This window comes from Lepidochelys kempii, chromosome 10, assembly GCF_965140285.1.
Source record: "Lepidochelys kempii isolate rLepKem1 chromosome 10, rLepKem1.hap1, whole genome shotgun sequence".
NCBI classification, from domain to species: Eukaryota; Metazoa; Chordata; order Testudines; family Cheloniidae; genus Lepidochelys; species Lepidochelys kempii.
Window position 1 is genome coordinate 69,006,800 of NC_136389.1, and position 27,531 is coordinate 69,034,330.

The 27,531-nt window shown below is 42.0% G+C and overlaps 1 protein-coding gene across 7 annotated transcripts in view; it reads right to left on the bottom strand.

Moving 5' to 3' along the window:
- The window catches only part of LOC140895014 (cell surface hyaluronidase CEMIP2), an 84,542-nt gene that overhangs the window by 7,904 nt on the left and 49,107 nt on the right, over positions 1–27,531 (bottom strand). For 4 of the 7 annotated variants that reach the window (XM_073304094.2, XM_073304091.2, XM_073304096.2 and 1 more), the window contains 6 exons: positions 18,230–18,412; positions 14,297–14,513; positions 11,298–11,399; positions 8,167–8,327; positions 6,136–6,245; positions 2,412–2,786 (listed from right to left, as the gene is read on the bottom strand). In XM_073304094.2, the coding sequence (XP_073160195.1) occupies positions 2,632–2,786; positions 6,136–6,245; positions 8,167–8,327; positions 11,298–11,399; positions 14,297–14,513; positions 18,230–18,412 (928 nt within the window). In that variant the 3' untranslated portion in view covers positions 2,412–2,631. Of the gene's footprint in view, positions 1–2,411; positions 2,787–6,135; positions 6,246–8,166; positions 8,328–11,297; positions 11,400–14,296; positions 14,514–18,229; positions 18,413–27,531 lie in introns of those variants that run through there. The other 3 variants (XM_073304092.2, XM_073304098.2, XM_073304100.2) reach the window with 3 other exon arrangements.

The following is a 27,531-nucleotide window of genomic DNA, read 5'->3' on the forward strand; positions in this document are numbered from 1 at the left end:
GGGGCTGAGAAACATGCTGCATCTTTGCTAAGTCTTTCTATCCAACCTAGGCATCATCTGGGCCAACAGGACAGGAGCTTGTATACCATGGTGATGAAGATAATATAAACAGATAAACAACCTATACTTCAACTGTGTGTCACTAATAAGACAAAAATTACTGTTCATTGACAAACACCTGCTGATACAGCAAGTCCCATTTTCCCCACTGAATTATGGGAAAGCTCTTGCTGCTCTCACTCAATGCACTCATTCTGCTCCACAACAGATCAAGTGCTTCATTCATACCACTGAACCACATCATATGCGTTTAAAAAACCCCACCCATGCTGAGTGCATCTTCACATCTCTAGAAAACACCTAAATTGTGTCCATCAACTGCAGTGACAGAGCTTCATTTGGAAAAGATCAAATGGGAATGAGAAGCGATTCTGCTGCTTGCACCTAGGATGCATTTAAGTTCTTACTACAGTATTTAGGCCACTGGATGTCAGTTCTCTGATCTGAGCTGAGGATCACAGGATCTTTAATTCACAATAAGGACATATTACTCGAACAGTTTTATCTGTAATTGAAATTTTTCCATATATCTATTTATCTATCTTTCCTGGGAATTTAGTGTTGATTGACAGCTGAGGAGACCAGCACTCTCTATCCATACAGCAAAGATAACAGTATTGCAACCTTCCCCATCACTGACCTGCCAATGATCTGGAACTAGAAGGATAACCCCCAGGGATGAGAAAATATTCTGGATGATGACACAATCCATTAGTTCTTGGCCTCAGCCAAAACTGCTAACAAAGTTGTTAATTAGTGCTAGTTGTATTGCTGATTGTTCTACGAACAACTGCCTCCTAGAAAACGCACGGAGGAACAAATCATTTTATAAACAAAGAAAAAGAAATCAAATAAAAGTTATTGATTTATTTTTTGGGGTGCAAAGGTTATCAAAAGAATCCCCTGGCACCTAACTCTCCATGCACTCTGCGGTACGTAGACACAGGAAACACTAACTTCAGTTTAAAATGATAAAAGCCCTTGTCCAGCTTTTGACATCCAGTACAGTGTAAAAATCTCAGATAAGTCCATTCCCTCAACCCCTCAGTAATAACACGAACAAAATCATCATGTCATTTGTTTACACTGCACGTTTACTCTAGTCAGTAGCTGACCCAGGAGTCTTTAGGTGAAGTCCTAGGCCCCCTGACGTTAATGGGTGTTTTGCCATTGACTTCAAATGGGAGCAGGATTTTACCTTTTCCCCTTCTCCCAAATAATATCCTTTCCTTGTTGCATCCACACACCTGCTGTTCAAATCAGGCCCATCACCAAGATCAGTGAAGCACCTAGAATGTGTCCTTAATTAGAGGTCTAATATCCTGAAGGATTTTGGAGAACATTTTACAGACAATCCTGTCATTATTAGCAGTCAACCAAATCTAAATATGTTTCACATTTTAGTCCAATGTTTTTTTAAAATTCTCAGCATTTTGGATTGCTGCAACTGTCAAAACCAGATATTTACCTCCATGGTTTCAAAATGACCTCTCCTTTATTGTTATTATCGATAGCATAATGTTAACCAAAATTTCAGTGCAGCCACTACAGGATAAGTCAATAGCTGGTTGTCAATACCAGTTGTTCCCCACTTTCCAGTCAATGCTATTATGTCTTAATTACTGCAAGAAGCAGCAATTTAAAGAAAAAACACAGAGAAAGAGCCTGTATGTGCCAGCAGTGGCCCAGATACTCTGCCTTACTCAACCAAACTGCTATTGACATCAGCAGGAGAAAAGTCCATGTGAGTATCACCTGAGGAAGTTACCTTACCACACCAGGACAACTTCTCGATTCATATACTTGGGAGTCTTTAATCAAATTTTCTTACCAGTAGAGTAGACATGATTTTACCAGTCATTAGCTACAGATAGAAACAATTGCACAACAGTTGTATATAATAAGCCTGATGAGAAAGATGATATTATTAGAAGATTATTGGGAGTTTATCTGTTGATGTGCGTTGATTTTATTAACTTCAGTTCATCCAAGGAGCTGCGGGAGATGTTTTTTCTTGTTTGTTTTGAGTTGTGTTTTTAAAGCAGACCTAGATTTGAATGGAAGTCATTGGATTCTTGAGTACAAATTAAAGGCAGAATGAAGGGTAAGGGTTGCCTACCTCTGATGGGGTTCACTTCCTTCCCTGGATACTGTGAACTTTTCTTTGCCAAATTTCATTCCTGGCTTATATGCTTTTGAGGAGAAAATTTTCCCCTTTGGAATGCACCAGATTGTACCAAATGGCAGGTATGTTCTGGTTTCCTTGGGAAAAAGTAGCCTTTAACCATCTCCCAACCCAGCAAAACTATTCCATCCACACATTGCTTGAAAAAACAAAGCTTTACCCACAGTTTGTAAGATCAGAATATATTTATTAGTTGTATTTTTTACAAGTGAAAAAACATCAGCCCGATACAAACCCACAAAAACACCACCATCCAAAATTACACTGTGAGTTGTAGGATTTTCCTGGCTGATGTTAAGCCAACAACAATGTAGCAAGATTAAATTGTCTGATTTCCCTAGCCTTTCTGGAGTTGTTTTGGAAGTGGTTCAGATACAGAAAGAATCCTAAAACTCTGCAGAGTTAGCTGAACATTTGTATTCTCTCAACATCAAGGGAACATAATGCTGTAGAAAAGCAGCTTTCTGATTAGCAGCTTGGTTAAGGATTTTAATCCAGGAGGGTCTGGCCTGTCCTTTATATCCAAGCATAGCAAAACTCCCTGAAAAGGAGAGACAAAAGAGTGACCATCTGTATCACCGGGTTAAGGGAATAACCATTGTCATGACACACACTGCACAGATCAAGGAAACATTCTGGCCATTTCTTTGCTTGGATTACAGTAACATAATGTTTTATAAAACATAAGGAAGGATGAAGTAGGGTAACAATGCCTGAGATAAGCCACACTGAAGCAGGATTTTGATTGCACTGTCCTCAGGAATTTCAATTAACTGTGACGGAGGTCCCAGGTTTGAGGTAGTGGGACTATTGTTCTGTTTGTTTTTAAATGCTGTTATTTTTTCATATCTGACTGGATGAAAATGGCTAGGGAATTTTGAATCCTTATTTTATTAGGTTAGATCAGTTTTCTTGGCTATGCCTAAACTGTTGTTCCCTGTGTTGACTTCCCATAGGACTGTGCTGCACAGTCATATGTGGCTTTTTATTTTAATAATAGATTACATTTGTATGATACCTTCTGTTGTAAATGATCTCAAGGCTATTTGCCAACTATGGGCTCAATCCTACTCATGCAACAGGACTATTAATGTAAACACTTTTCATGTGAGTAAGAGTTGCAGTTCCAGGCAACAAGGTCCCAATCCGGTTCCTACTAAGGTGAATGGCAGTTTTGACAGTGGCTTCTGTGCCATCAGGATCAAACCACGTACATTTAGAGGAAATGTTTCAACCCTCATTCCCATATAATCACCTCTGGAGTGGATTGTGCACTGTTAAAATAGGGACCAGACATCATCAGAGTTGTTGAGTCAAATTCTGCATACAACTGAAGCATCGGGGGAATTTTAATAGAATTACCCAGATTCAACTTTGTCATGGACATCTGGTCAAACACCCTGGTGCTTCTGAAAAGCCAGTTCTTTGGTTTCTTATTTCATCCAAAAGAGAGCAGCAGCACACTGTCGCCTAGCATCATGCTAAAGTATCAGTTCATTACTGGCTCAAAGAATGCTACCAACCAAACTACCAGCACCTTCTGCTTCCTGCAGCAACATGGATTTTCATTAAGATAGGGGTATTCTGTGTGAGGCATTTCCCACTTCTTTCTACACCAAAGTAGTGATGCCAAGAGCCATGGTGGAGGACAGAATCATGCATGTAAAGTATGCTGAATGCAGCTGATCAGGAAGGGTTTTTAGATCCTAAGAAGACTACAAAAAGTTTTCAACTTTCTTCAAAAATGTCTGTTTTCATCAAAACACTGAAAACATTTGGTTTCTGCCAAAGACTGATTTTTTCAGTGTTTCAATGGCTAAAAAATGAAAATTACTTTCTGCAAAGTCAAAAAAAGAAAAAAACCACCAACGAAAAACAGCACAGCTGCTCAGTAACTAAAATGAGCACAAAGGCAAACCTGCCCTCCTTGATCTGAAGTGTATGCTCTCCACTCATTTTCAGGAGTAATATGAATGAGCTAACATGGCCACTTAAACCAGGCAGAATAAGTTTAAAATATTTTTTTTCTGGATAAGTTACTTCACTGCTGTAAACAGATGCCAAAAGAAAGAAGCGTGACTGAAAATACAGCCAACTCCACTTCTGACCTCTGCTTAAGAGGTATCAAACTGAATCACAGATGGCTGGCTGATTTTCTTATCAACTAAAGGAATTACTCCACAAAAGTGGTACTTAGCCAACCTTCTATTTTCCAGCAGGATTACTGTATGGAAATATGGCACAGCCAGTACAGTGTGCACATGGCTGCTACATTCACACTAAACCTTTGACAAGAATTTCAGCTAAAAGCAACAAGAGACAGGAAATTCAAGATTAAGTCTGTTGGTCTGGGGCACTACAGCATAATCAAGTACCTCTGATGTTCTTGGAGCTATGCAGTTCCTCAGCACTCGGTAGTGCTGGTAGGTACTCTGTTTCAAATTCCGTCCTTAGGTGAGTACGTGCAACTCCCTTTGAAGGGAAATTGTATGCACTTGAGGGCAGAATTTGATCTGGAGGACGGAAGTGCAGATGTAAATCTGGATGTCCCTTCATTTGATTGTTCTGCTCCCATGGAAGTCAATGGGAGTTTTATCTGCAGCAGCAGCAGGGTCCGGCATTAGCGCACTTTAAGAAGTTCTGACCTTGCTATGTTTTCTCAGTCTGAAGACAGCGGGTGTTTCGCCCGCCTAAGGACCAATTAATGGTATTAGGATTGTGCCACAGTTTTGTATCACTACATTCCCTCCCTCTCTTGTTTTAAAATCAATAAAGATCTTTGTAAAGGAGCAAAAAGGAAACTGTAGATGGGCCTGATTAAACCACAGATGCCAATGGAAAAAAAAATCCATTGACTGCAGTGAGCTTTGGATGAGGTCCCATCCCGGGAGGGCAACAAACTCTGGACAACCAACCAAAAGGCACTTCACCTTCTTTGCAGAAGAAGTCAATCCACTGACTGGAAACTGAAGTGGTAATGAGGGTGGAATAGGTACCCCAGCAAAGACAGTGCTAGCAACCACCATTACAGGGAATGATGGACAAACCCCTACTCCAGATTGCAATCTAGTTCAACCAAAATTATCTCAAGTTTTTTGGTCTGGAAATAAGCCTGGAAAAAAAAAAAACTTTTGAGATCTGGGTTTCTTTATCTCCCAGTCGGGTTGCGACTACAGTGAGAAAAGCCCTTCTTATGGTATTTTGGAATGTCTGCTTCTAGTCTTGGAAAGTGCAGAGCTGCAAGCACACACTAAAACCAATGAGCTCATTTCAGTTTTGAGAAAAAGGTTCAGCTTCTTATTTTTATCTGAACTGAAGGGGCACTTTATTATAGATTAGTTGATCACTGTAAAATTTCTTGCTACTGCAAATGATCTTGCAGGAAAAATCAAGTATAAGTAAGGTCATCCAAAACTGGTGATTCTCCCCCCCTCCCCCATCATGATCCACATTTTGCTCTCATCTGAATTTCATTTCAGGGTATTTTTCTTTTTATTAAACTTAACTTCATGGCTGTTTTTCCTCTGGAAAATGTTTGAATTTTAATGTTGGAGTCTATCCTTTTTCCAGTGGAAATGAATCTGTTTCTGAACAAATGGGGCTTCTTTTTGTTTTGTTTTTTGGAGTGAAAAGCGGACAAAATGTGGCTATTTATTGGTGAGATGGGTTCAGTTTTAGATTTGTAACAAGGGTAAAAATTCCTCAAATTTCCGCCTAGCTCTGAGGCTCAAGCTTTTCAACAATTTTCCTGAGATCATATTGGTATCTTTTATAGCACAGTATGTATTTATAAACTCAGAAGGTGGTGCTTGCACATTTTTGCTAGACAAATGCACTTTCAGTTTTAGTCAAAAAAGGCATGGCAGTGTAATTCACATAAATATAGTCACCTTTTTTGTGGAAGACAATAGGCTTTGCAGAACCTAACCTTGTAAAAACAGACATTTCGGAGCTTCCCATCATTTCTGAACCGTCTTTAGAGCACACAAGAACAACTGAGCTGAAAAGAAGGACAATTATTATAGCACAATATTCTTGCTAAGTGTCTGTTGGATCTTTATGCCCCAATTCAGGAAAGCACTTAAGCATATACTTAAGTCCCATTGACTTCAATCTCACATAACAAGGCTTAAAAGTTAAGCATATGCTCCAACGCTTTCCTGAATCAAGGCTTTACCTTGTCAATGTCACCTTCATTTCATTCTGAGCCAAAACAAAGCAAAAATGATTGAAAAAGCATACCCTACATAGGGTGTTGATATTTATCCCCAGGAAAAAATTCACTTGAAATAAAATATAGTCCCAAACTCACACACATTCATACCACCTGCATACTGCATCTGATTCTCAGTCAAGCCAGAGGCTGGCTTCTAACCTCACAGATGCAATTCTGAGCCCACAATGAATTGCACCTGCAATGAATTATCGGCACAGTTGGTAGCATTCAAGTGACTGACTAACTGTTTGTGCCTGTGAAATATGAACCCAGACCATGCATGTATCTATGTGGGTATGTGTGCGTAGATTATTTCATATATTCACATATAGATATGATGGGGTATCCACCCCACACAAGCTCTGGAGTGGTTATGGTGGCTACCTGGGCCAATTAACTCCTCAGTTAATTGGAGGAGCAGCCTGGGAGCAAGGATTAATTAGATAAGGCTCAGCTTGATGGGAAAAAGAGGGCATTTATAAAGCCTAATAGCTGACAGCAGCAGTCTGCAGTTGCTCCCTGGGAAAAGAGAGATGTGAGGGGCTGGCAAACCCAGAAAAGGAGGGAAAGCCAGAAGAGGCTTAGGGAGAGGCAGTAAGGTCCAGGAGGGACCAGATCCTGGCTGCTGAGTAGAGGGTCCGAGTTGGAACCTACTGTTCTACTCCTGAGGGTGGATCAGGGTTCTCCTACCAGCCACTGGGGAAGTGGCTCAGAGCAGGCAGTGGAGAACAGACTGCCTTGGACAGTTTGCATGGGAAGACTTTGATATCCCAGAAGGGAGGACCATAGTGACCTGGCCAGAGGGCCAAGTCGCAAAGAGGAAGCTGGAGTGAGTGGGGCTGCAGGGTGAGAGAGAATGATGGTACAGAGACCTTTAGAGGAGGGCACAGCACCTGGAAAGAGCTAATCCCCCGAAGGACCAGGAGGTGGCACCCCTAGCAGTGAGTGGCTCCTGTGACAACACACATGGGATAGCTCAGCAGCGTTTGTATCCATGGTCATGAACTGCTCAGAAATGCCTTGGAGTGAAAGTCTGTTTTCTGGTTATTTGACCTGCCTTTACCAGCAGCCAAGAATTTTTCTATAAATCTCTGCTGTTCCATGTTTATGTGGTGACACAGAAAACCACAAGGAATGTGGAACAGACACAGAGATGGTCCAGCTCCTTGCTGAAGCACATCTAAGGTAACAGAGCCGGCAGGTCAATTAACTGGCTTGCCCAAGAAAAGTCCTGCGGGAGAGTCTGGCACACCTCTGATTCTTCTCCATCAAAAAAAGCAAACAGCCAGCCACCAGCAAGAATAAACAAACTCTCCCCCTTTTCAGCAATGGAAAAAAAAAAAAAAATGAGTCATCCCCTGCCAGGAAATTGCTGCCGTTTCAGTTGGACACCAGAGTAAATGAATAAAACTGCAAATGTCATTGCAAAAGGCCTTATGTATCTCAGGGTGGAAAACAAACTGTTAACTTAAATGGAAGTGCCAGTTTTCCAGAAAATGTGTCTCCGTCTGCAGTCTGTGTAACCCTCTAAGAGAGCATAGTGGGTTTTTTTTTTAATTTTCTGGAGAAAATCTGATTTTTGGAAAAGCCTCAATTGGTCAGATTTCACCAGGCACAAGATCAGCTATGAAAAGTAGGTCGTTTTCCTCTTTGTCTATCACCCACATGTTGCTACATGAACTTAAAACTTTAACACCCTGCTTACCTCTCTTCTATAGATGTTTGAACATAATCAGTTATTGCACTGGCAGCATCTATAGCACTCACTGTGTCAAAGTGCCGCCTACTCACGACTGCTCCTGAACATGCGTCTAGCACCAAGAAGAATATCCCCTGGCTATTGAACAGGAAAATTTCATCATTTATCTGCAACCAAAATACAGGATAGGATTAGCTGAAACAGTCTGTGGACTAACAGGACCAGAGTTTAAAGCTGCCTATCTCCTGTGTTTTGTAATTCCCTTCTCACAGACAGGCGAGATCAAGCATTTATACTCCATAACACATTTATAATTAATATGTAAGAGGTACCAGCTCCTGAAGAGGTTTTTCATCACTGGAGATAATGAATAATAGTTTAACTTAAGTCTGGTGAGCTGTGTGCTATATGAAAATAGAGGTAGTCAGGGTCTGTGCCTCAAAGAGCCTCATTTCTAAATTAAAACAGTAGGAGTTGTGAAACACAATCCACTGGTGGTCATGTTTTCAGCCTACTTTTAATCAAGCCTCTGTTCACACAGGTGCATTTAAGGTCAGTTAGATGTCTCAGTACCTGGCTTTAAAAAATGATTCTCTCTCTGGACAAATGCAATTTTTTCAGTGGAAATTTGATTACTAAGAAATTTGTCAAACTGAAGTATTTTGATTGGGAAATGCTGCCGCCAGGCCTCATGGGAGTTGTAGTTCAGGTATCTCATGCTCCCGTTCTCCTCAATTAAATTCAGAACTAAGACTACTCCATATCATGGCGTGGTACTGAAGCTCATGTAGTTCTCCATCAGGGAGCTGTATAAACTATGGGTAAGGCTAAGATTTCGTCATGGGTATTTTTAGTAAAAGTCACGGACAGGTTGCAGGCAATAAACAACAATCCATGGAGGCCTGTGACCTGTCTGACTTTCACTAAGACTACTCTGGGGGAATGCTGCCAGGGCTTGCAATTGCTCCAGCCCAACGGGCTGCTCCAGCCCCAGCTGCTGTTCTGGAGGCCCTGGGGCTGGTCGCCAGTCCGCTATTCTGGCGGCTGCTGTTGCAACAGCCTCAGGGCTGACACCTCCCGCAGAAGGTCACAGAATCTGTGACCTCAGTGACAGAATTGTAACCTTAACTATGGGTGACCTTCGGTACTAATACCTTATGGAATTAGATACCTAGGCACACTGATGAAATGGAAGCATTAACTCTAAATTTCTTTGCTCCTTCAATGTTATTCTTAAAGTCAGGTTTAAAAACAATACAGCAAGTGCCTGATAGCTTTTATTAGGATTTCTGCATAAGAGGCATAACGTGGCATGAGGTGACTCTAGTGCTCAGATGGTTCAAAACCTTCTGGATGCTTATCACCATTATAGGGTTGCCAGTTTTGGTTGGACGTATTCCCGGAGATTTAACAACATGACAATATTTAATTAAAGATTAATCTTTGGTCTGGAGTCTCCAGGAATTAATCCTGCAGGGTTGGCAACCCTAATCACCAATGAGTTCAAATCTCATGCTTCTGATGTGTGCTCTCCAGGGAATACAGGCCCAAGGTGGATGCGCCTGGATATACATTGGCCAAAACCCAGCACAAAGACTGCTAGGGCTGCTTTTCCCTGCAACAGGATATTCGAAGTTAAGAGCACAGAGAGATTTCAGGGGTAGAAGGAGGAGGGAGTTCCAACAGGAAAAAAGAATTGGGAAAGGGCCACTGCAGGGTCACAGAATAAAAGGAAAGGCAAGGATAACACAGGGTCAAGGGTAGGAATTAATTGTGGGTCATGGAATGGTGGAGAGAAGCTGTTTAGGATGCTAATATGAACTGGGACTCTTCTGACACAAATCACAGATGAATGTGTCAGCTTCCTAGACCTGGGAGAGTTCATTTTGCCAAATTTGGAAACAGCAGGTTATAAATTAAGAACCACACTTGAGGGTTGAGTTTTGTTTGGTAAAACAAGAGTTCTGGACTGTTGCATAGCTTGTTCTTTTGGGTGTTTTCCCCCAATTCTCTAGGCCTTTAGAGAAGCAGGGCAAACAGGAATCCGTACTGTTTGCACAGCACTGCTTTCCATATACACGTTTTCACAATTAAATTTCCTTTGAAAAGTAATGGTTTGAATTAAAGCTTTGGAAAACTCTAAAGTTTTACGAAATGCCATTGGCTTCTCCCATCATCTCTAAGTAGGTCTGTGTGGGAACACCTGATACATACATACGTGCATTTTACAGTTCAGTACAGCTGGTGATGCAGCCTCAGTTAACTCATCCTTGCTTTTTTGGGGCAGGGGGACAGAGGAACCAATGCAGCGGACAATAAATCCCAGCTACTTTGAATCCATAAGAATGCCACACTGCCTGAGCTGGCATTCATTAGCAGTAACAGCATCTCAAATGCACAGGTACACTCTGACAGTACATACGCAAGCATACTGTCTAATGAGGAAAACTTTACAGCTATGCAGTCATATCTGTACATCTTTCAATCCCCAGAGTACTAAATAGAGCTGGGCATAATAGTTATACAATAATAATTTTGGGTCATAATGGAAAATTAAATTTTGAAAAATTTCTAGTAAAAAGTGAATTCAGTCTGGGTCAATTTTATTTTCATTTTCAATCATTTTAAAATGTTTAAAAATAAATTCAAAGTTAATTTTTAAATTTCAAGCTACATCAAAAGATTTCAGTTAAGAAATGTCAAAACATTTCCAATTAAACAATTCAGCAAAAACATGATTTTGTTAAGTGAATCTGCATTTAAAAAACAACCACTGAAAATGTGTGAAAATTTGCCCAGCTCTAAATGGTAATCTGCTTTATATTAGCTACAAAAGAGTGACCTGGGTTTTTGTTTTTACTTTCTCAAAAACAGAATGGTGGATTTTAATCCAATAAAAGTCTTCTTTATTAAGGCCCCCCAATACTGGTCCTATTACAGTCAGAACTCCCACTGATTTTATTTAGAGCCAAATGCTAGTCCCCATAATTATAAATAAGAGAAACAATGCATATGAATCTTCTAGTCTAGCTTCCCATTTCTATTGCTTTCACGGTCTTAAAGATTTTGCAGTAACTTTTACAGGAAAGGGAGTTTCCCTATTTAAATCACTAATTCAAGTCTGGTAGAAAGCATACCTTAATGAAAGCTGACTTCAAGTGACTCTGTATGTCAGCTCTACTGGGAGACTGGATCTGGATTCTTACATATTTGATTGAGGGTTTACTAGTGATAGCAACCTGTAATTATATGAAGGGAAGAAGCTTGGGGTGGGGGGGAAAAATAGCTCACAAACAATTGTTCATTAACAAAAAAAATTGTATCAACTGCCCATTCCATCCCCCACGCACCCCTGGAAAGCTATCCTACAAATACTCCAAAGTGTATATTTTTGCAGGTTATGAACCTTAATCACAAACAATGTAAAGCTCATTAAACATAATGACATAACAATGGCCATACTGGGTCAGACCAAAGGTCCATCCAGCCCAGTATCCTGTCTGCCTACAGCGGCCAATGCCCGGTGTCCTAGAGGGAGTGAACCTAACAAGTGATTTCTCTCCTGCCATCCATCTCCACTCTCTGACAAACAGAGGCTAGGGACACCATTCCTTACCCATCCTGGCTAATAGCCATTAATGGACTTAACCTGCATGAATTTATCCATTTAGCTAGATAAGAAGAGATTAGGATAAAAATGATAAGAGTTACTCAAAATCAATCTAAATTGAGAGCAAATACCTCCAAATACAGGATTGTCAGTGCCTAGATACCATGGTTATACTTGCCTAAACTCCAGTTCTTTCTTACCCTCTCATCCTCCTGTATGGAAACTTGGTGCAGAATAAGAATGCATTTAGAAAACTGATCATTTGTTGCTGAAGGATATGCAAAGGGGAGTGGACTGATTCAATAATCTAACCCTCCGCTGTTTTATTTGTTTTTCATTCTGATTCATCTCTTATGTCCAGCACCATATGTGTCTGACTTTTATTGACAAGAGGCCTGATTCCACCATTCTCATACCTATTAATTAGTGCAATTCTGTAAGCAGCCCCACTGATTTCAATGGCACTCATTGCAGAGTAAGCATAAGAGCACATGCTTAATTTTACTTATGTGAGTAAAAGGTACTAAAACTGAATGGAAAAATGGGACAATTTTCAAACATTTTGAATGCCAATGGGGGGGGGGCAACTCTGGTAAAAGGAAGGGCAAAAAACAACTCAATCACTATTGTAAAAATGTCATCCTTTGTTAATTTTCAGTGTTGATAATGTCATTACCTTTGAATTTTGCAAATTCTAGATCCATTTAAAAAGATAAGCACATGCATAGGTGTTTGCAGGGTCATGGTATGAGGAACTACTTAGTGTGAACCTAAAGATGCCACAGAAAGTAGAATTGAGTTACTGTACATTTTTTGGCTACACTATTAAATGTTTAAGTAAGGCATAGCCATCCAGATTGCATCTTATGTTTAGATCACATATTGAGCCTCTGAATGTTTCATTAGAAACAGTCAGTTCTACAGGTACCATTCACGAACGGAAGAGGTTTTTCCAGGAATCAGATCACGTAACAATGATTAGCCAACATGGTGATTAGTGTCCTGGAATTACCACCTTCTGGAAGGGATATTTCCAAAAGATCTAGAAAACCACAATGTCCTCTGATCTGCGTGGAGTGCCCCTGCATTAATTAATTCAGGGAAGTCCTACGGACTGTTATACAGGCGATCAGACTAGATTGTGACAATGGGCCCTTCTGGCTTCATAATCTATGAACTGGTCTGCTTGGCTGATTCTGAAATTAATTGCATTGTATTTTTGAATCAGGATACTTGATTCATGTATACTAGAATCATATACTTCTCTTGGGCAATAGTCATTTTTCAAAAGACTTTCATCACATTAGCTAATAACTGACTACATGACATTGTCTTCATCTTAGTGTTAAGGATGCACATGCCTTGTTTGTGCATTATAGACTAGATTCTGCTCTCAGTTACACTAGTGTGAATCTGGGATGACTTCACAGGATGTACAGTGGTGTAAATCCAAAGTAAGTGAGATCAGAATTTGCATGGCTATTAATTTATTTAAAATACAGATAGACTATGATCATCATGCCTCAGCTTGAAGAACAGCAAAAATATATATTGTACATTTAAATTCAAAGCTAAAATACAACTCAACAATCCCAGTGACAACTTGAGTTGCTACAAATATATGCTTCAGCTTCCAGTTAACGGACCTCAAAGAAGTTGTCTGTCTCTGCAGCATACTATAAAATGCTGTAGAAAACCAGACCCTCATACTATGCTATCCTACCTTCTGGTCATGTTCAGGAGCAGAGGGAATTGCCTAAGGGCCTTCCGCATACCTTGTGTAAATTACCTTCTTATAAAGATGCTGTAATGGTGCAGACTCACCCCTGCAGCGCCTCCTGCTGGTAGTCATCGGGAATTAGCTCCTCCAGCTACCAGAGCATCCTCTGCAGGCCAGTGATGTGCCTTACCGCCGGCCCCCGTGTCCCTTCCAGGGCCCAGTGCCCCTTTCTCTGGGGTGCTGCCTCCTTGGCAGTACCCCCACCTCTCAGGTTCTGGGTCTCCCCACCCAGGGGAACCCCCACCCTCTAACCCCACCTTGCCTCAGTCTGGGCTACTGCCAGACCCAACTTAGCCCCTTGTATCCGGGGCAGACTGTAGTATATACATCACTCATCGCAGGCAAGGGGGTTTTGGACCTGCTGCCTCTGCCTACCCATGGGCTGCCCCTCTGCAACCCTGCACCTATTCAGCCTGAGGCTTTCCAGGTCGGAGCTCCCAGCTCCTCTGGCCTTTCCTCAGCCCTGCTCTAATCTAGGTGTCCTGCTCAGCACCTTGCAGCCAAGCCCTTCTCCCTCTATTGGCAGAGAGAGACTGAGGGGCCAGCTGGGCCGGATTGAGCCACAGCTGCAGCTGCTCCCTTAATCAGCCTGGCTTTTTCCCCACAGCCCTGCCCTCTCCCAGGACTAGCCTCATCCTTGTCAGGGTCAGGGCCAGGGCCAGAGCAGGTAACTACCCTGCTACAGATGCTTACATTCTACAGAGGAAGTTCTGATTAGCATTGCAAAGTAGTAGTCAGTTCTGTACCTGTGGGGCCCCACACTGGCTGCAAGGCACAGTCAGTCGCTGAGACATTGAGTGCTGTGTAGCTGGTCTCCTGTTCTCCAAAAAAGGGTTAAGGGCACAACTCCAGGAATCCTTCGAGGACATACGTGTGACGATTTTAATGCGTTCACAGCCTCGCTGAGAGCAATAACTGTGCCCTCTTCGAGCTTCATGAGCTTGGAGGACGACAAATAGGTACCTAACAAATGAGACCATTACAAAACGAATGAAAGGATCAGAGCTACCCGGGGAGCCATCAGAGGAGTATCTGGCAAGAGACAGGATCTGTACTGCATGAAACTCCCCCTTGTAATGTTTTTCTGAGGAAAGTTACTTCAGCAACACCTTCATCCTCTTTAGTAACCCATAATACAGCACACACTATGGACAAACCAGCAAGTCAGGTTTTGCCTGGTCCCAGGGTGCTGGAACAGTTTGTTTAGTGGGGGCGCCGAGAGCCATTGAACCAAACTGTAAACCCTGCATATAATGGAAACCACTTCAAGCCAGGGGAGTGCAGTAGCACCGTAAGCACCCCTAGTTCCAGCACCTATGCCTGGTTCTGCACGAGGGTGCAAACAGCTCCTCGTCATGGGGACTTGGTGTGGAGGCCTGGAACAACTGCTGTCCTTATACTTGTGTAGAATTTGTACTCCAAGTGCATTACCACCAGACTGCCTAGAGGGAGCCAGCCACCACCCTTCCAAAGGGCTACCGGAGCTGGGCTGCATCTGGCCAGAGAATGGAGTAGCAGCCATGCTCTCGCTATAGTCCTGGAGGTATTGTGCCTGGCAGAGGACTCCAGCAGCTCCCACTGGGGCTCTCTGCCTGTGCATTGCCTCATACCAGACCATCCCTTCCAGGCAAAATTCATCTCAAAGTGGGCAGAAACAACACTTGGAGCAGCCACTGTACCAATTCTCTGACCCTTAGGCTCATTTTTCTAGCAGTTCTAAGTATGTTTTCCACTTTGTCTATTCTGTAGTTTAGGCTGGATTAAAATGACAAACAGCTCAGCTACAGTATCAGGAAAATACCTAAGCTTTATTGAAAAGGGTTCATTTTAATACTCCTTCTAGGCAAATGAAAACAAATAAGTACACTTGGTTCATCTCCAGAGATCTAGCACACATGGCTGAAAAGAGAAGGGGGAGCATCCCACAGATTATGAAATAAAAGCTAATAAAGCCTCCAAAAACTCAATGTCTATTTTCAGTCAGTCTAAAAAAAGCAAAGCTTCGCTAAATAAAAAACAAACAGCCCTATAGTTCCAGAACCAAGTCAGGTCAGGGCCCATCAATCTGCGTGTTCAAAGTTGAAAAGAACAGCAGGCAGCTCATGGCTGTCCCCTGAACACCCTCATGAGTAACTATTTTAGCATGCACTTCCCTGGTAAATAAACTGTTTGCATCATTTGGGTAACATGTTGTACAGATTGAAAGGGAGAACAAATGAGCAAATAATTATTTCACAGTTCCTATCATGAGAACACATTTATAGCATTGCTGAGTCCCACATGGCACAATATACACTCCAGGATTTGACTGGTTACATACAGTGTTTGAATGAATGACTATTTTCTGCTTTTATTTTAAAATCTGACATGTCTGACCTGACTTCAGTGTTCGTTGCATTGGTAGGTTAGGCACAATGGGCGATGCGTATGGCACACATTGTACCTTTTTTGCAAATATTTTAGCAGAACACTAAGCTGTGGTTTCTCTATTTTTCTTTAATGGAAGGTATTTAGGTCTTATTAATATTACTACTATGCATTATTTGTATGACAGTAGAACCCACAGGTCTTGAAAATCGCAGCCCCATTGTGCTGGTCATTATACCTGCACAGTAAGAGAGAGGTCTTGCCCGAAAGAGCTTACAATCTAAATAGACAAGACAAAGGATTATTTTCCCCATTTAATAGAGGGGCAACTGCATCAGAGCATAAATGACTTGTCCAAAGTCACACAGGAAGTCAGTGGCAGAGCTGGGCTTAGAATCTAGATCATCTGAGTCCCCCATCCAGTGTCTTAAGCACAAGACATGTCTATCCCAAGGATATTAGTTTAGCGGCTCGGAAGAGTTTCAGCAAAGTGGAGAAGGGTAAGGGAGGTTATAACATTTGGACTTGTGGAGATCCTGCATTTCCCTGTGATTCTTAATGCTGTTTCTGTTCACTGTTTTGTTTTTAATTCACTTTTTTTTTTGTTTTTGTTTCCCACAAGCACTGCTCTGCAAAATTCAATACTGGGGGCCTAATTCTGCTCTCACACATCTGTGAAACCTCTCACATACCTGTGAAACCCCACTGCCAGCCATGGGAGCCACACAGTTATAAACAGATGGGAGGATTTGGGCTCAGGAACACATTTCGACTGCCCCTAGATTTTCTTTTGAAAAAGATACCTGAGGGGCAACTCTGCCTCTTCTTTAAGGCTTGCCTCACACTATCAAAATGTGAGAATTATCCAGGGCTTCCCCTTTTTAACCAGCTCAGGCACACAGACTGTGAAAGGTAGTTCTAAGTCTCTCAGACACACTGCACTGGAATCACCACCCTATGATGGTCACCCACTCCAGATAGTCAGTTTGTTGAGGTGTGATGGCTTTTAATATGTATATCAACACAGTGACCACCACTCTAGTGATGTGGACACCAGTGTGGGGGATGTAGTCCACAGCATTTTCAAGGAGTCTGAAGCTTAGGGGAGAAAGAAGCAACTTTCTCAATGGGGGGGGGGGAAATCATTGAGCAGTAGAATTTCAGCACAATTTTTGTGTTCATGTTTTCCCTTTAATTTTGCTTTCATGAATGACAGTTCAAGGTCTCCCAGCCTGTCACAAAGATGCTCTTAATAACCCTGCATTTTATATACCTTTAATACAGACAATGGGCCAAACTGTGCTCTCTCTGACACAAGTGTAAATCTGGAACAACTCTTGACTTCCAAGAGGTTATTCCAAATTTACACCAGAGCATAGCTTGACCCCCAGTTTTAAATTTTCTTTTGGAAGAAGCACAAAAGGTTTGCAGAGTGAAGATGGAACAGGTATGGTGTCAGGCAGAGATATATACACTACTAGTGTCTGTCTTGTATCAGTCTGAGTAACCATTTAAAAATCACAATGATAATATTTATGTTTTGAGATCACTTGACTGTCAATTCCAGCAAAAGGCTAAAATATATTGCTTCTGCAGATAGCACCACAATAAATACAACTTGCAGACCTGGGCATTGGAGGTCAGATAAAATAAGACACCCACACACACCCTGAAACTTTGCCCAAAAGTCTAATCAAGATTAACTAGTTTAGAAGTTTGTAAATGCTTGGTTATCTTCTCTCCTTAATTTATATTTTCTGCACCCAGAATTCCCTTTTCCAACTGGAAGTGGGAGAGCCAAAATAGCACAAGACAGACTGTGCTGGCAGGATATAAGCTCAGAGAATGCAGATAAGCTTGTAAAATTTCTGGCTTGGGATTTGGTTCTTATTGGAATCAATGCCAAATTTTGAGAATCAAACGGCAGTAACTTAGTGCTGCCAAGTTCCGCCCAGAAGCTTGAGGAAGTTTTTTTGGAGGGTGATGGATGGCTGACAGGACTGATGCCATTCCCCCCCCCCCCGCCCCCATTTCAGTTTCCTACTCTTATTAACGATCCAACTTCCCGCTTCCTCACCCTAGTGATGCCCAGCTGCTCATCACCAATACATTCTTTACTCTCAGAAACATGATTGAAAGACATTAGAGTGAGGAGCCAAGCACTGAACACAGAGGGAGCAGGCCGCAATGGGAGATAAGGGAAGGCAGATGAGGGAGCAGGGTCCCTAATGTGGGATGCTCTTTCCTTAAGATGGCTGTCCTGGCAAGTCTTGGGGCCTGTGGTTAGGAGTCAGTTATACAGTCCCACTCACCCCAATGCACTGTCAAAGTAGAAGAGCCGCTCGCCTGTCCTGTTGAGCACGCTTGGCCAGGAAGGGGCTGCTAGGTAGTGTTTTACACTGTGCACTCTCCCCGTCTGCCGCTGGTAGACGTCTGCCACAATGGTGAAAACCGCCTCCTTGGGATAACATAATGCAACGTGCAGCCAGTCTCCTCTGTTGGCAAAATGGTACAAGGGAGAGGGGAAAGAAATAAAATATATGCTTGTAAGTGTTCAAGGACTTGAAAAGAAATGAGAAAAGGTCTCCTGCTGCAAGCCCGATATTCAAGGGGTAGAAAGTGTCTTTGTTTTCAACACCCCCTCCCCTTTTGAAAAAGCCCAGCCAAACTAACTTGTGCATTCACTTTGTTTGGAAGCAACTGCTTCTTTTCACTATGGGCCCAAGCCGAAGATCGCTATCTCCACAGGAAAGACTCCCATTGACTTCACTGGACTTTGAATTGGTCTCCAGAACTGCTTAAAAAATTTTTTTTTTTGCTCTCATCATCCAACATGGCCTGGAGACAGCAATTCTCCAAGGCTTTATTGGAGAACAGAATTTCTTTTCATGATGTCCAATTTCATCTCCTGAAGGGCCATTAGGCTTGGTTTTGTTCATCTAGCAGGAGGAGCCGGTTTCAAGCAGACATTTCAACAAGGGCATGGATACAGGAATTATATAGAAATCTCTGAGCTGAACCAGAGCCATCCTTTAAAGAGACTTGCTTCTTCCACTTTATAGCAAAGTTTATTATTGTGGTTTCCATTAAAATCCCTCTCTCCAATACTAAACTTATAATAAATAGGGCTGTAGTCAGAGGGTCTTTTAACTCCTGTCTTCCAGAATTTCAGCAATGTGCTGATGACAGCCAATTGAGAAGAATGCGAGTTGACATTACACCCTGGCTCTACCAGGGCTATTTCCACCGCCACTGTTGCTGAGAGGAAAACTGGTTCAAACCTGTAAACCTATGCTACAAGTAGCAGGGCCATGCAAAGTATTACAGTACAGTTCAGAAACTGACTGGGGAGAATTTTCCAGCAAATCATAACAAAGCTTGGTTTCCAGATGCATTTAGCCTAGAGAATTTTTTGTAGAACAAGAGAAAGAAGCTGAAAGTCACAGAAAGGTTACAGAAGAGGGGGCGGGGGAGACAGAAAAAAAAAAGTGTAGCTTTCATTGTTTCTGGTTCTCCTATTCAGTGTGCCACAAATAGGCATCTGAACCATTTCTGTGGTTAACTTTACTGATTGTCCCAAAGAGAAGATGGGATTCTGGGATTTCTGTCTGTTGATGTTTTAAATATTTTTAAGAATACTTGGATTCCTGTTTACAAGGTGGGATGTGGTTCAGAGACAGAGAAAACTCTGCATATCCTCCAGTGTCTTTTCAAGCACTAAATACAACTTTGGAGTAGAAACAAATTTATTATTCCACTCAGCTGCTCTTTGAGGGCCCTATGGCTTATACAGTGTAGAGTTGCCAGCTAGCCATGCAAATGTAACAGTAAATGGAGGCAAATGGATTTGGGTTGTGGAGTTCTGGGAATCTAAAAGCCAAGACTTTTGCTAAGTGTATCTGCATTAGCTGCACTGAAGGCAAAAGCCAATCCCATTGGCTCTGTTCAAGCTCCTCCTGGTTTTTCCATCTTGCTCTATGGGTTTAAAACGAACACACACCACACATTACAAGGTGGAATAGAGGGCAAGCTGTTCTAGAATAATAAACCACATTCCTATACACGAGCCCCATCAACCTGAGCCAAATACTGCCCTCTAGATTTTAAGCAACTCCAGCTGTGTCACAACTCAGCAAAACTGGAGACCAGAGATATTTTCAGACATATTGGCCTCCAACTAGAGGAGCTACACTAAAGCCATGTTCATGGAATATTTTTACGATAGTGTCCCAAGACACATAGCTGTTTCTTAAGGGTGATTCCCCCTCTCACCCCCCGTTGCATTGCTTTGGCACATTGGGTTCCCTGGAGATGCTGCCACAGAAATATCCTGACACCTCCTTGAAAGGCTGGGAACTGACTCTTGTGCAGTGTTACAGTCCCATGGGGAAGAAAAGCACTAAATACAAACAAGAAAGCGAAGGGGGAAGGAAGACACATGAGAGAACAGCTGAGACGGTTGAGTGTCCCCGGGCACATTGGAATATAATTGCTAAAGTCGTTTGCCAACATGACGGGGCTGACTGGATTTTGGGAAGAAATTTATTGAGGGCGAGATATCTTCATGAAAACAAACCTCTCTTTTGGAATGTTCTCACAGGCATACATAAGCCTTAAGGATATTACCACAACAAAGCATTGGAACAGGGAGAGGGAGAGGAAGAAAAGTCTGGAGTCGTCCGTCAAATATAAAAAACAAAAACAACTGATTAAATACATTTAAACAGCATGCAATAAAACAGCCTCTTATTTAATCCTAGTTTTGTTTTGTTTTTAATTCTCATGTTAGCTACTTGGGCTATTCTGTAAAGGGGGTGGGGTGGTTGTTTTGTAGGAGTCATTGGCAACTATCACCCAGACATTTTGCTTTGCTTGTCTGTGGCACCCAGGACAAGCAAAGCAGTGATAACAAGGGTATCAGAAGAGGATATGTAGGACCCTGCATTGCATTTGGTGAGCAGAAATTTACACTTTGATTTACAAGGTTAGAGCCCCCCTGCAACCATTGTCTGAACTGCAAGGGAAATGCAGCCTCCTGATACAGTGGCTGTAAACAATCAGACAAGATAGCTTAACGGGTCAGCAGAAGATTTAGGCTGTGATGACTGCACGCAAAAGAAAAGATGGGAGCTATTCCTACTCACTGTGGAGTGTTGAATGTAGGGAACCTTGTGGCTGGAACTTTAGCTGCAGGAAACCTTACTCTCTCCCCCCTTGTTTTTTGAGAGAGAGAGAAAGCAGTTAAATTATGGCTCCTCAGTGTTTCTGAACTTAAACCTCTCTGTTTGGACTCTCGTTTTCAGCTGGAGAAGTAACAGCTAGAACTCACAGATGGATCAAGCTAAATTTAGACTGGCATATATCTCTGAGCCAAACGGGCCATGTTCCACCTTTCCTAACATGTAAGCAATATCAGCTGGGATTTTCCAAAGCCACTAAGTGACCACTGAAAGCCAATATGGCTTGTGTTCCTCCATCACTTTTCTGATCTGCTCTGGTTATCATAAAGGGAAACATTTACAAATATTATCTTTTTATATCTGTAAAGGGATGCCACTGATTTTAATTCATCTTTTGGTACTTCACCTGCGAGAATTTGCAGTTTTAGACTCCCTCATGTTGAATGAAAGATCAAAATAAAAGGGGATGGTGATTAACAGACTGTACAAAAGGAAGTAGTGAAACCTGTACAAAAGGAAGTAGTGAAACTAACTGTAGATAAAATGCTGTCAAATGTAGAAAGTAAACAGATTTTTTTTTCTTTCAGTTATGGGGATTTACTTGTAACAATGGGTTAACAATTTTCAAGCAGAAAGTCTGATTTTTTTGGAGTTGACCCTTTAAAATGAAATTAAAATCAAATTCATATTTTAGAAGCTTTAATGAAAGAGAAAATAGCTGTGTTTACAACATTTACTAGTGACATTATTCCATTCATTCTCATAGTAGGGGATTTAAAAAAAAAAAACAAACTTTTTGGGAGGTCAGTTTCCTCTGTTTTTTCCCCAGACTTTTGGCACCTGAAGAAGCAAAGCTAAATAAGAACTGGTACAAAGTCAAGGTTTACTGAGTCCTACCAAATATTTTCAAATATTAAACTGAATATTTAAAATGTCTACTGGCACAGGCATATCTCAACACTGCAGCTTCTGCTCCTGTGTTACTGTCATTCAACAGTCCACACAGTGTGTTTCATGGGTTTTTTTTTAAATGAGTTTGCTTAGCACTGTTTATTTTCTCTTGGAAATGGCGGTCTTGTGACCCTTTTTTATTGCAATATTGACATTTGCTGTTCTGACTCCCCAAGTGAAGCAAAAATACCAAAATGTTTAAAAAGTTCTCTTCGCTGTTGCCAGCTGCTGAATTTTTTGATCAAATTTACAGGAAGCAACAAGGGGGAAATGGAAGAAGGAAAGAGAAGCGATTCAGAGATTTCCTGTTATTGGACACATGATAGATCTATAGTTTACTACTGTTGAGTCCCATAGTAATTCCAGCAAAAGCTGAACCTCCCTCTACAGCTGAGTCCAAAGCACAGCTCCAGAAGACCCAGAGGACTGCCTAAGGCCCCAAATGAAATACACAGAGGAAAAAGTTTGAAATATTCCCTTAGTACACACAAAGTATCTTATATTCACAGTTTCTAGATTTTGCATAACTGATGCCAGTAGTTTTTAGGAATAAACAAGGAAATACAGTAATGCCTGATTTTTGTGGCATGATGATAAATCTGCCTCTGAAGTGAGAATGGTATAACTTGGAGTGGTACAGACAAGAGGTTCGGCTAAAGTAAGTTTAACAGGAGCGTACATCTGCTTGCTGCCCCTCTCTTTGGGGGGAGGGATAGCTCAGGGGTTGGGGGGATGGATAGCTCAGGGGTTTGAGCACTGGCCTGCTAAACCCAGGGTTGTGAGTTCAATCCTTGAGGGGGCCATTAAGAGATCTGGGGCAAACATTGGGGACTGGTCCTGCTCTGAGCAGGGGGTTGGACTAGATGACCTCCTGAGGTCCCTTCCAACTCTGATATTCTATGATTCTCCTACAAAGCTCTTGCACCATATAGGTTTAGGTGGAACATTGCCCTCTAGAGGATGGAATGTCAGATCTGACCAACATGTGTTTGAACATGTCCCTGGGGCTATGTCTACAGTGCCCTTTCATCAGGAAAGCTTTGGTCGCTATGTCTACAGTGCACTTTCATCAGGAAAGCTTTGGTCGCTCAAGGGTGGCGGGAGTGGGGGGAGGGAGGGGAAAAAAAAACAACCCCCACACACGCACACCCCCTCGCCCCGCCTGACCAAAAAAAAAGTTTTACCCTCAAAAAGCACTGGTGTGGACAGTGCTTTGTCTGCGGGACAGCGTCTCCCACAGACAAAGCTACAGCCCCTCGTTAGGAGTGGTTTTATTTTGTCGGCAGGAGAACTCTGTCCTGCCAACAAAGAGTGGCTACACTGCATATCTTACAGCAGCATGGCATTAGCGGCAGAGCTGTGCCACTATAAGCTGCTCAGTGCAGACACAGCCATAGTTGTTGGCCTAAAGAGAACATAAGGAGCCCTGATACTGTCCTAGCTACTGGAGGTTCTAAAGGTGCAGAGTTCTGCCCCTGAAAACCACCATGAAGATTTTGTTGACATGACTTGTTCTATGGCTGACGACTATGAAATCTAGAAATCAAATCCTGATGTCACTGGTTTAAATCTGGAGTAACTCTACACCAGTGCAGAACAGAATGTGGCTAGAGAATTAGGCTATGTCTACACTTTTACTGATAAAAGTACTACTTTTGTCAGTCAGGCCTGTGGGAAAAAAAAAACAAAACACAAAACACACCCCTGACCGACATAAGTTTCACCGACAAAAGCACCGGTGTTGACAGCACTATGTCAGCAGGAGACGCTCTTCCGCAACATAGCTACCACCACTCGTTGGGGGTGGTTTAATTATGCTGGTGGGAGGGCTCTCTCCTGGCAACATAGAACAGCTATACGGGAGATCTTACAGCGGTGCAGCTGCAGCTATACTGCTGTAGGGTCTGTAGTGTAGACATAGCCTAAATATCAGAGGGAAAAAAATCCAATGGTTAGAGCTGCCTGCAGCACATGCTGGGAATTAATAAAGATTAACTGATTTCCAAAATATGAAAGTTAGGAGAATGGGAGATTTTTGCTCACTAGGTCAGTTTTCCCCAGTTTTCTTCAGTTCCAGTCCATTAAGCTACTCTGATTTAAAAATGGCCCTCTAATTCCCCACTCCCCCAAACCTATACAAGCACAATTAAATGTATTTTCAAAGCGTGTGGAAGGGCTTAGCAATTTGATTCCTATTCACATCAATAGGAAAATTTCAAATATAAATCCTCACGCACTCCTGTGAAAGTTAATATCCCAATGGGTAATACCAATCTCACAGAGAGAATTCTGAAGTGAATAAGACGAAAAAATGATCATACTCAAAGTTTTCATTCCATTTTAGCAGCAAATCCCAAGAGGTGCTCAGCATCTGCATTTCCCATTGACCTCAGTGAGAAGGCAGTTTGAGTGACCAGTTCACGTCTCCTAGGAGTCTTCAGATACAGTGAACTGTCTGGCTGCAGGCTCATTATCTGTCCACCAAAAGCTCACATTCAGCCAAGTTAACAACACAGCAGCCATCTCCTGAAGGCTAACTCCACTCCAGTGCTTGACTTGGAAAGGGGAGTGTGATGTATTCCCCACTCTCATGACTGGAAAAAAGGCTGAGAACAAACTGGAGAGTATCTTCACTGCCCCCCCTCCACCCCTCTCCCAGTTCAAACCCCTTACATTTCAGCAGACTGGCCTTGAGTCCCACTGGCTCACTAAAGCGGTCCATCCCACTCCTCTCAAATTTCTTTTTCAGGCTTTTTCTTCAGTTCCAGTCCATTAAGCACATTCAAGTCAAGTCCTCACAGGGACAAGACAGCTACCAGGCAAACAGCCAGCAATTTTCCTTTTCAAGGCCTTGTTAAGACTAGCCACTTCTGAAAACAACTCACTACAGTTCTAGTGACAAAGGGAGAGCATGTTACGTTACCAGAGCGGTGTGAACCAAACTTAAAATGGCCTTTCTGGAGGCTAAGAGAGCCTAAATTTGTGCATTATCTATGCAGAGATCGTTAATATTCACACACACAGTGTCATTTTCACATTTATGCCACTTTAGGCAAAGGGGGTTATATTTGAGGTCCAACAAATTAAAGCTCCAACCCTACTGGTGATAGCTAGTATGCATGGAGGAGGAGTTAGCACAGTATTTGGCTCATAGAACCTTACATTCAGACTAAAAAGAAATCCTGTAATATTAGGAGTTTCACTGACATCATATTTTTTCCTTAACACACTGGCTTTCTTGACAGTAACAATTTTTTTTCCCAATTTTCTCTCCTTAATTGGTTTATCCAGTACTGTATTACTATTTTTTCTGTGAACATGTCACATACACATATGGTGAGAACTAATCTGTGGGCCCTGTGAAATTCACAGTCACAAGACCCGCTGGTTTGGGGGAAGGGGAGAAAAGAAAAATCTCAGCTTCCAGTGGGTGAGAAAAGAAAAGTAACATGTCTAGCCCTTTTCCTCCTGGAGACAGCCTTGAAAATGAAACCCAAACTAAATCACTTGCTAGGATAGAAAAGAACAAGCAGCTGGGTTCTGCATCTGCAGTGGAAGGCTGGGGGTGGGGATGGATCTACAGATTGCCTGAGCCACACATTCTTTCCATAGGGTTATTACGTAAAATGGAGTCAGTCAAGAGTCACCTCGCGAACCTTCCCCAATATCTTCAGGCCAGCCCTGAGCATAGAAGTGGACAGGTTCGGGGACAGAGGGTGACAAAAGCTGTTTCACAGCTACTACAGCTTCACAGATGCTACTACAGTCGTATGTAACTACAGCTAAGCAACTCGCATTCCGAAGTTCCAGTAAACATCTCCGCTCCTTTCTTAACAGTAAAACAGCTCACTACAGCGCCAATCTATTTGTTTAGCCTAATGGATCAAAGATAAGTAAGAAAAATTATTTTTGAGACACAGGGAGTTTAAATATATTTACTAATGTTTATGTTATTTGGATAATTGAATTTGAGCTGGGATATAATCAGCATATTTAGGGCCAGATTTAGGATACCCTAACTCACATTTAATAGCACATTATTATTTATTATTTGTATCCTGGCTGCACTAGAGGCCCCAACCAGCCATCAGAGACTCATCGTGCTAATTACTGTATATATATATAAAAACAAAAAGATGGTTGCAGCCCTCAGGCTGCCAGTAGCAATTTGATTTGCAGAAAAGTTGTTTTCATCTGCCTGTATATTTATCAGTCCAGGTAATAATGGTAGAAGAAAAGTGTTGCTCATATACTAGTTAATATATAAAAGAATAAAACCACAACTTAAAAAAAGTCTCCATCAGCTTGGATGTTTGCAACAGGCTCATTCTAGCCTGGTCTTATTTTCTTTGTTTTCCTCCAGGTTGCATCACTGGTAAAGAATTTAATTGTACACAAGATAAGTAGCTACAAGCATGAATCATATTAAAAAAAAAAAAGCCGCTGTAGACAATAATCCCCTCAAAGTTGAAACCAGCTCATACAAAGCCAAATATTATTAGTGCCTTGGATTTTCATTTGGGGAACTGGAGAATATAGATAGTTTGCTTATACAGAAGGGCACATGATGATAATTGAGGTCATTTAGATCAAAACACTCATCCAGATCTCACTTTGCTAAACATGGAGAAAGTGGTAAAGTGCCACCTTTTCATCTAGAAGTTAGTAATGGGCCCAAATCAGAACCTCAAATTTGGGGCATGGAGAATGGTGGTGGGGGGGGGGGGTGTAGAGGAGATTTGAACCTACCTCTGTGGTTTGAGTTCTGGGTCAGATTCAAAATAACTCTTTTATCCCTGGTTTCTGTTCAGAAGATTTCAACGTTATTGAATATGATCACAAACCCTAGCTCTGGTACAGCCTGGAACCCGACCTTCAGACCCCAGTCTAATACAAATGAGAATCCTAACACGGCCGCCTGTGCCCATTTCTATAGAAATGTAAATATTCAGCCCTTCCCTATGCCAGTGTATGAGTGCAAAGAAAACATGAATACATCCAATTTCATTCACTTCCAATCAGAATAGTACAAAACCAAAGCTCTCCAGTCCTTCCCCACCACTAAAACCTTTGCAGAGGTGCAACGAAGTTCTGAGCACCTCCTGTGAAGTGCTGAGTACATCAGCTTCTATTGATTTCAGTGGGCACTTAGCAGCAGGCCATAAGACAGTACCGGTGAATAAAGCATTATGAAGACTGCCATGCGTGTTTCCACAGTCTGTGGCAGTAAGGCAGATCAGAGCATCTGCAGGGAGGTTTTGTGGGGGATTGTGATGATTTGACTATAAATGACCTCATCAATTTATTATGTCTGTCTTTTATTCAGATACACCCTGGTATTTCTCTCAGTCAGCTGAATCACAGCGGATGGGGGAAAAGTGTTTCTCTCTAAGCGTTAACAGACCAAGTACAGTGGTATTAGCTGGTGCTCATTAGTAATGCTGAAGTATAGCCTAATTGCTCTTGCTTTTCAGGCTATTTCC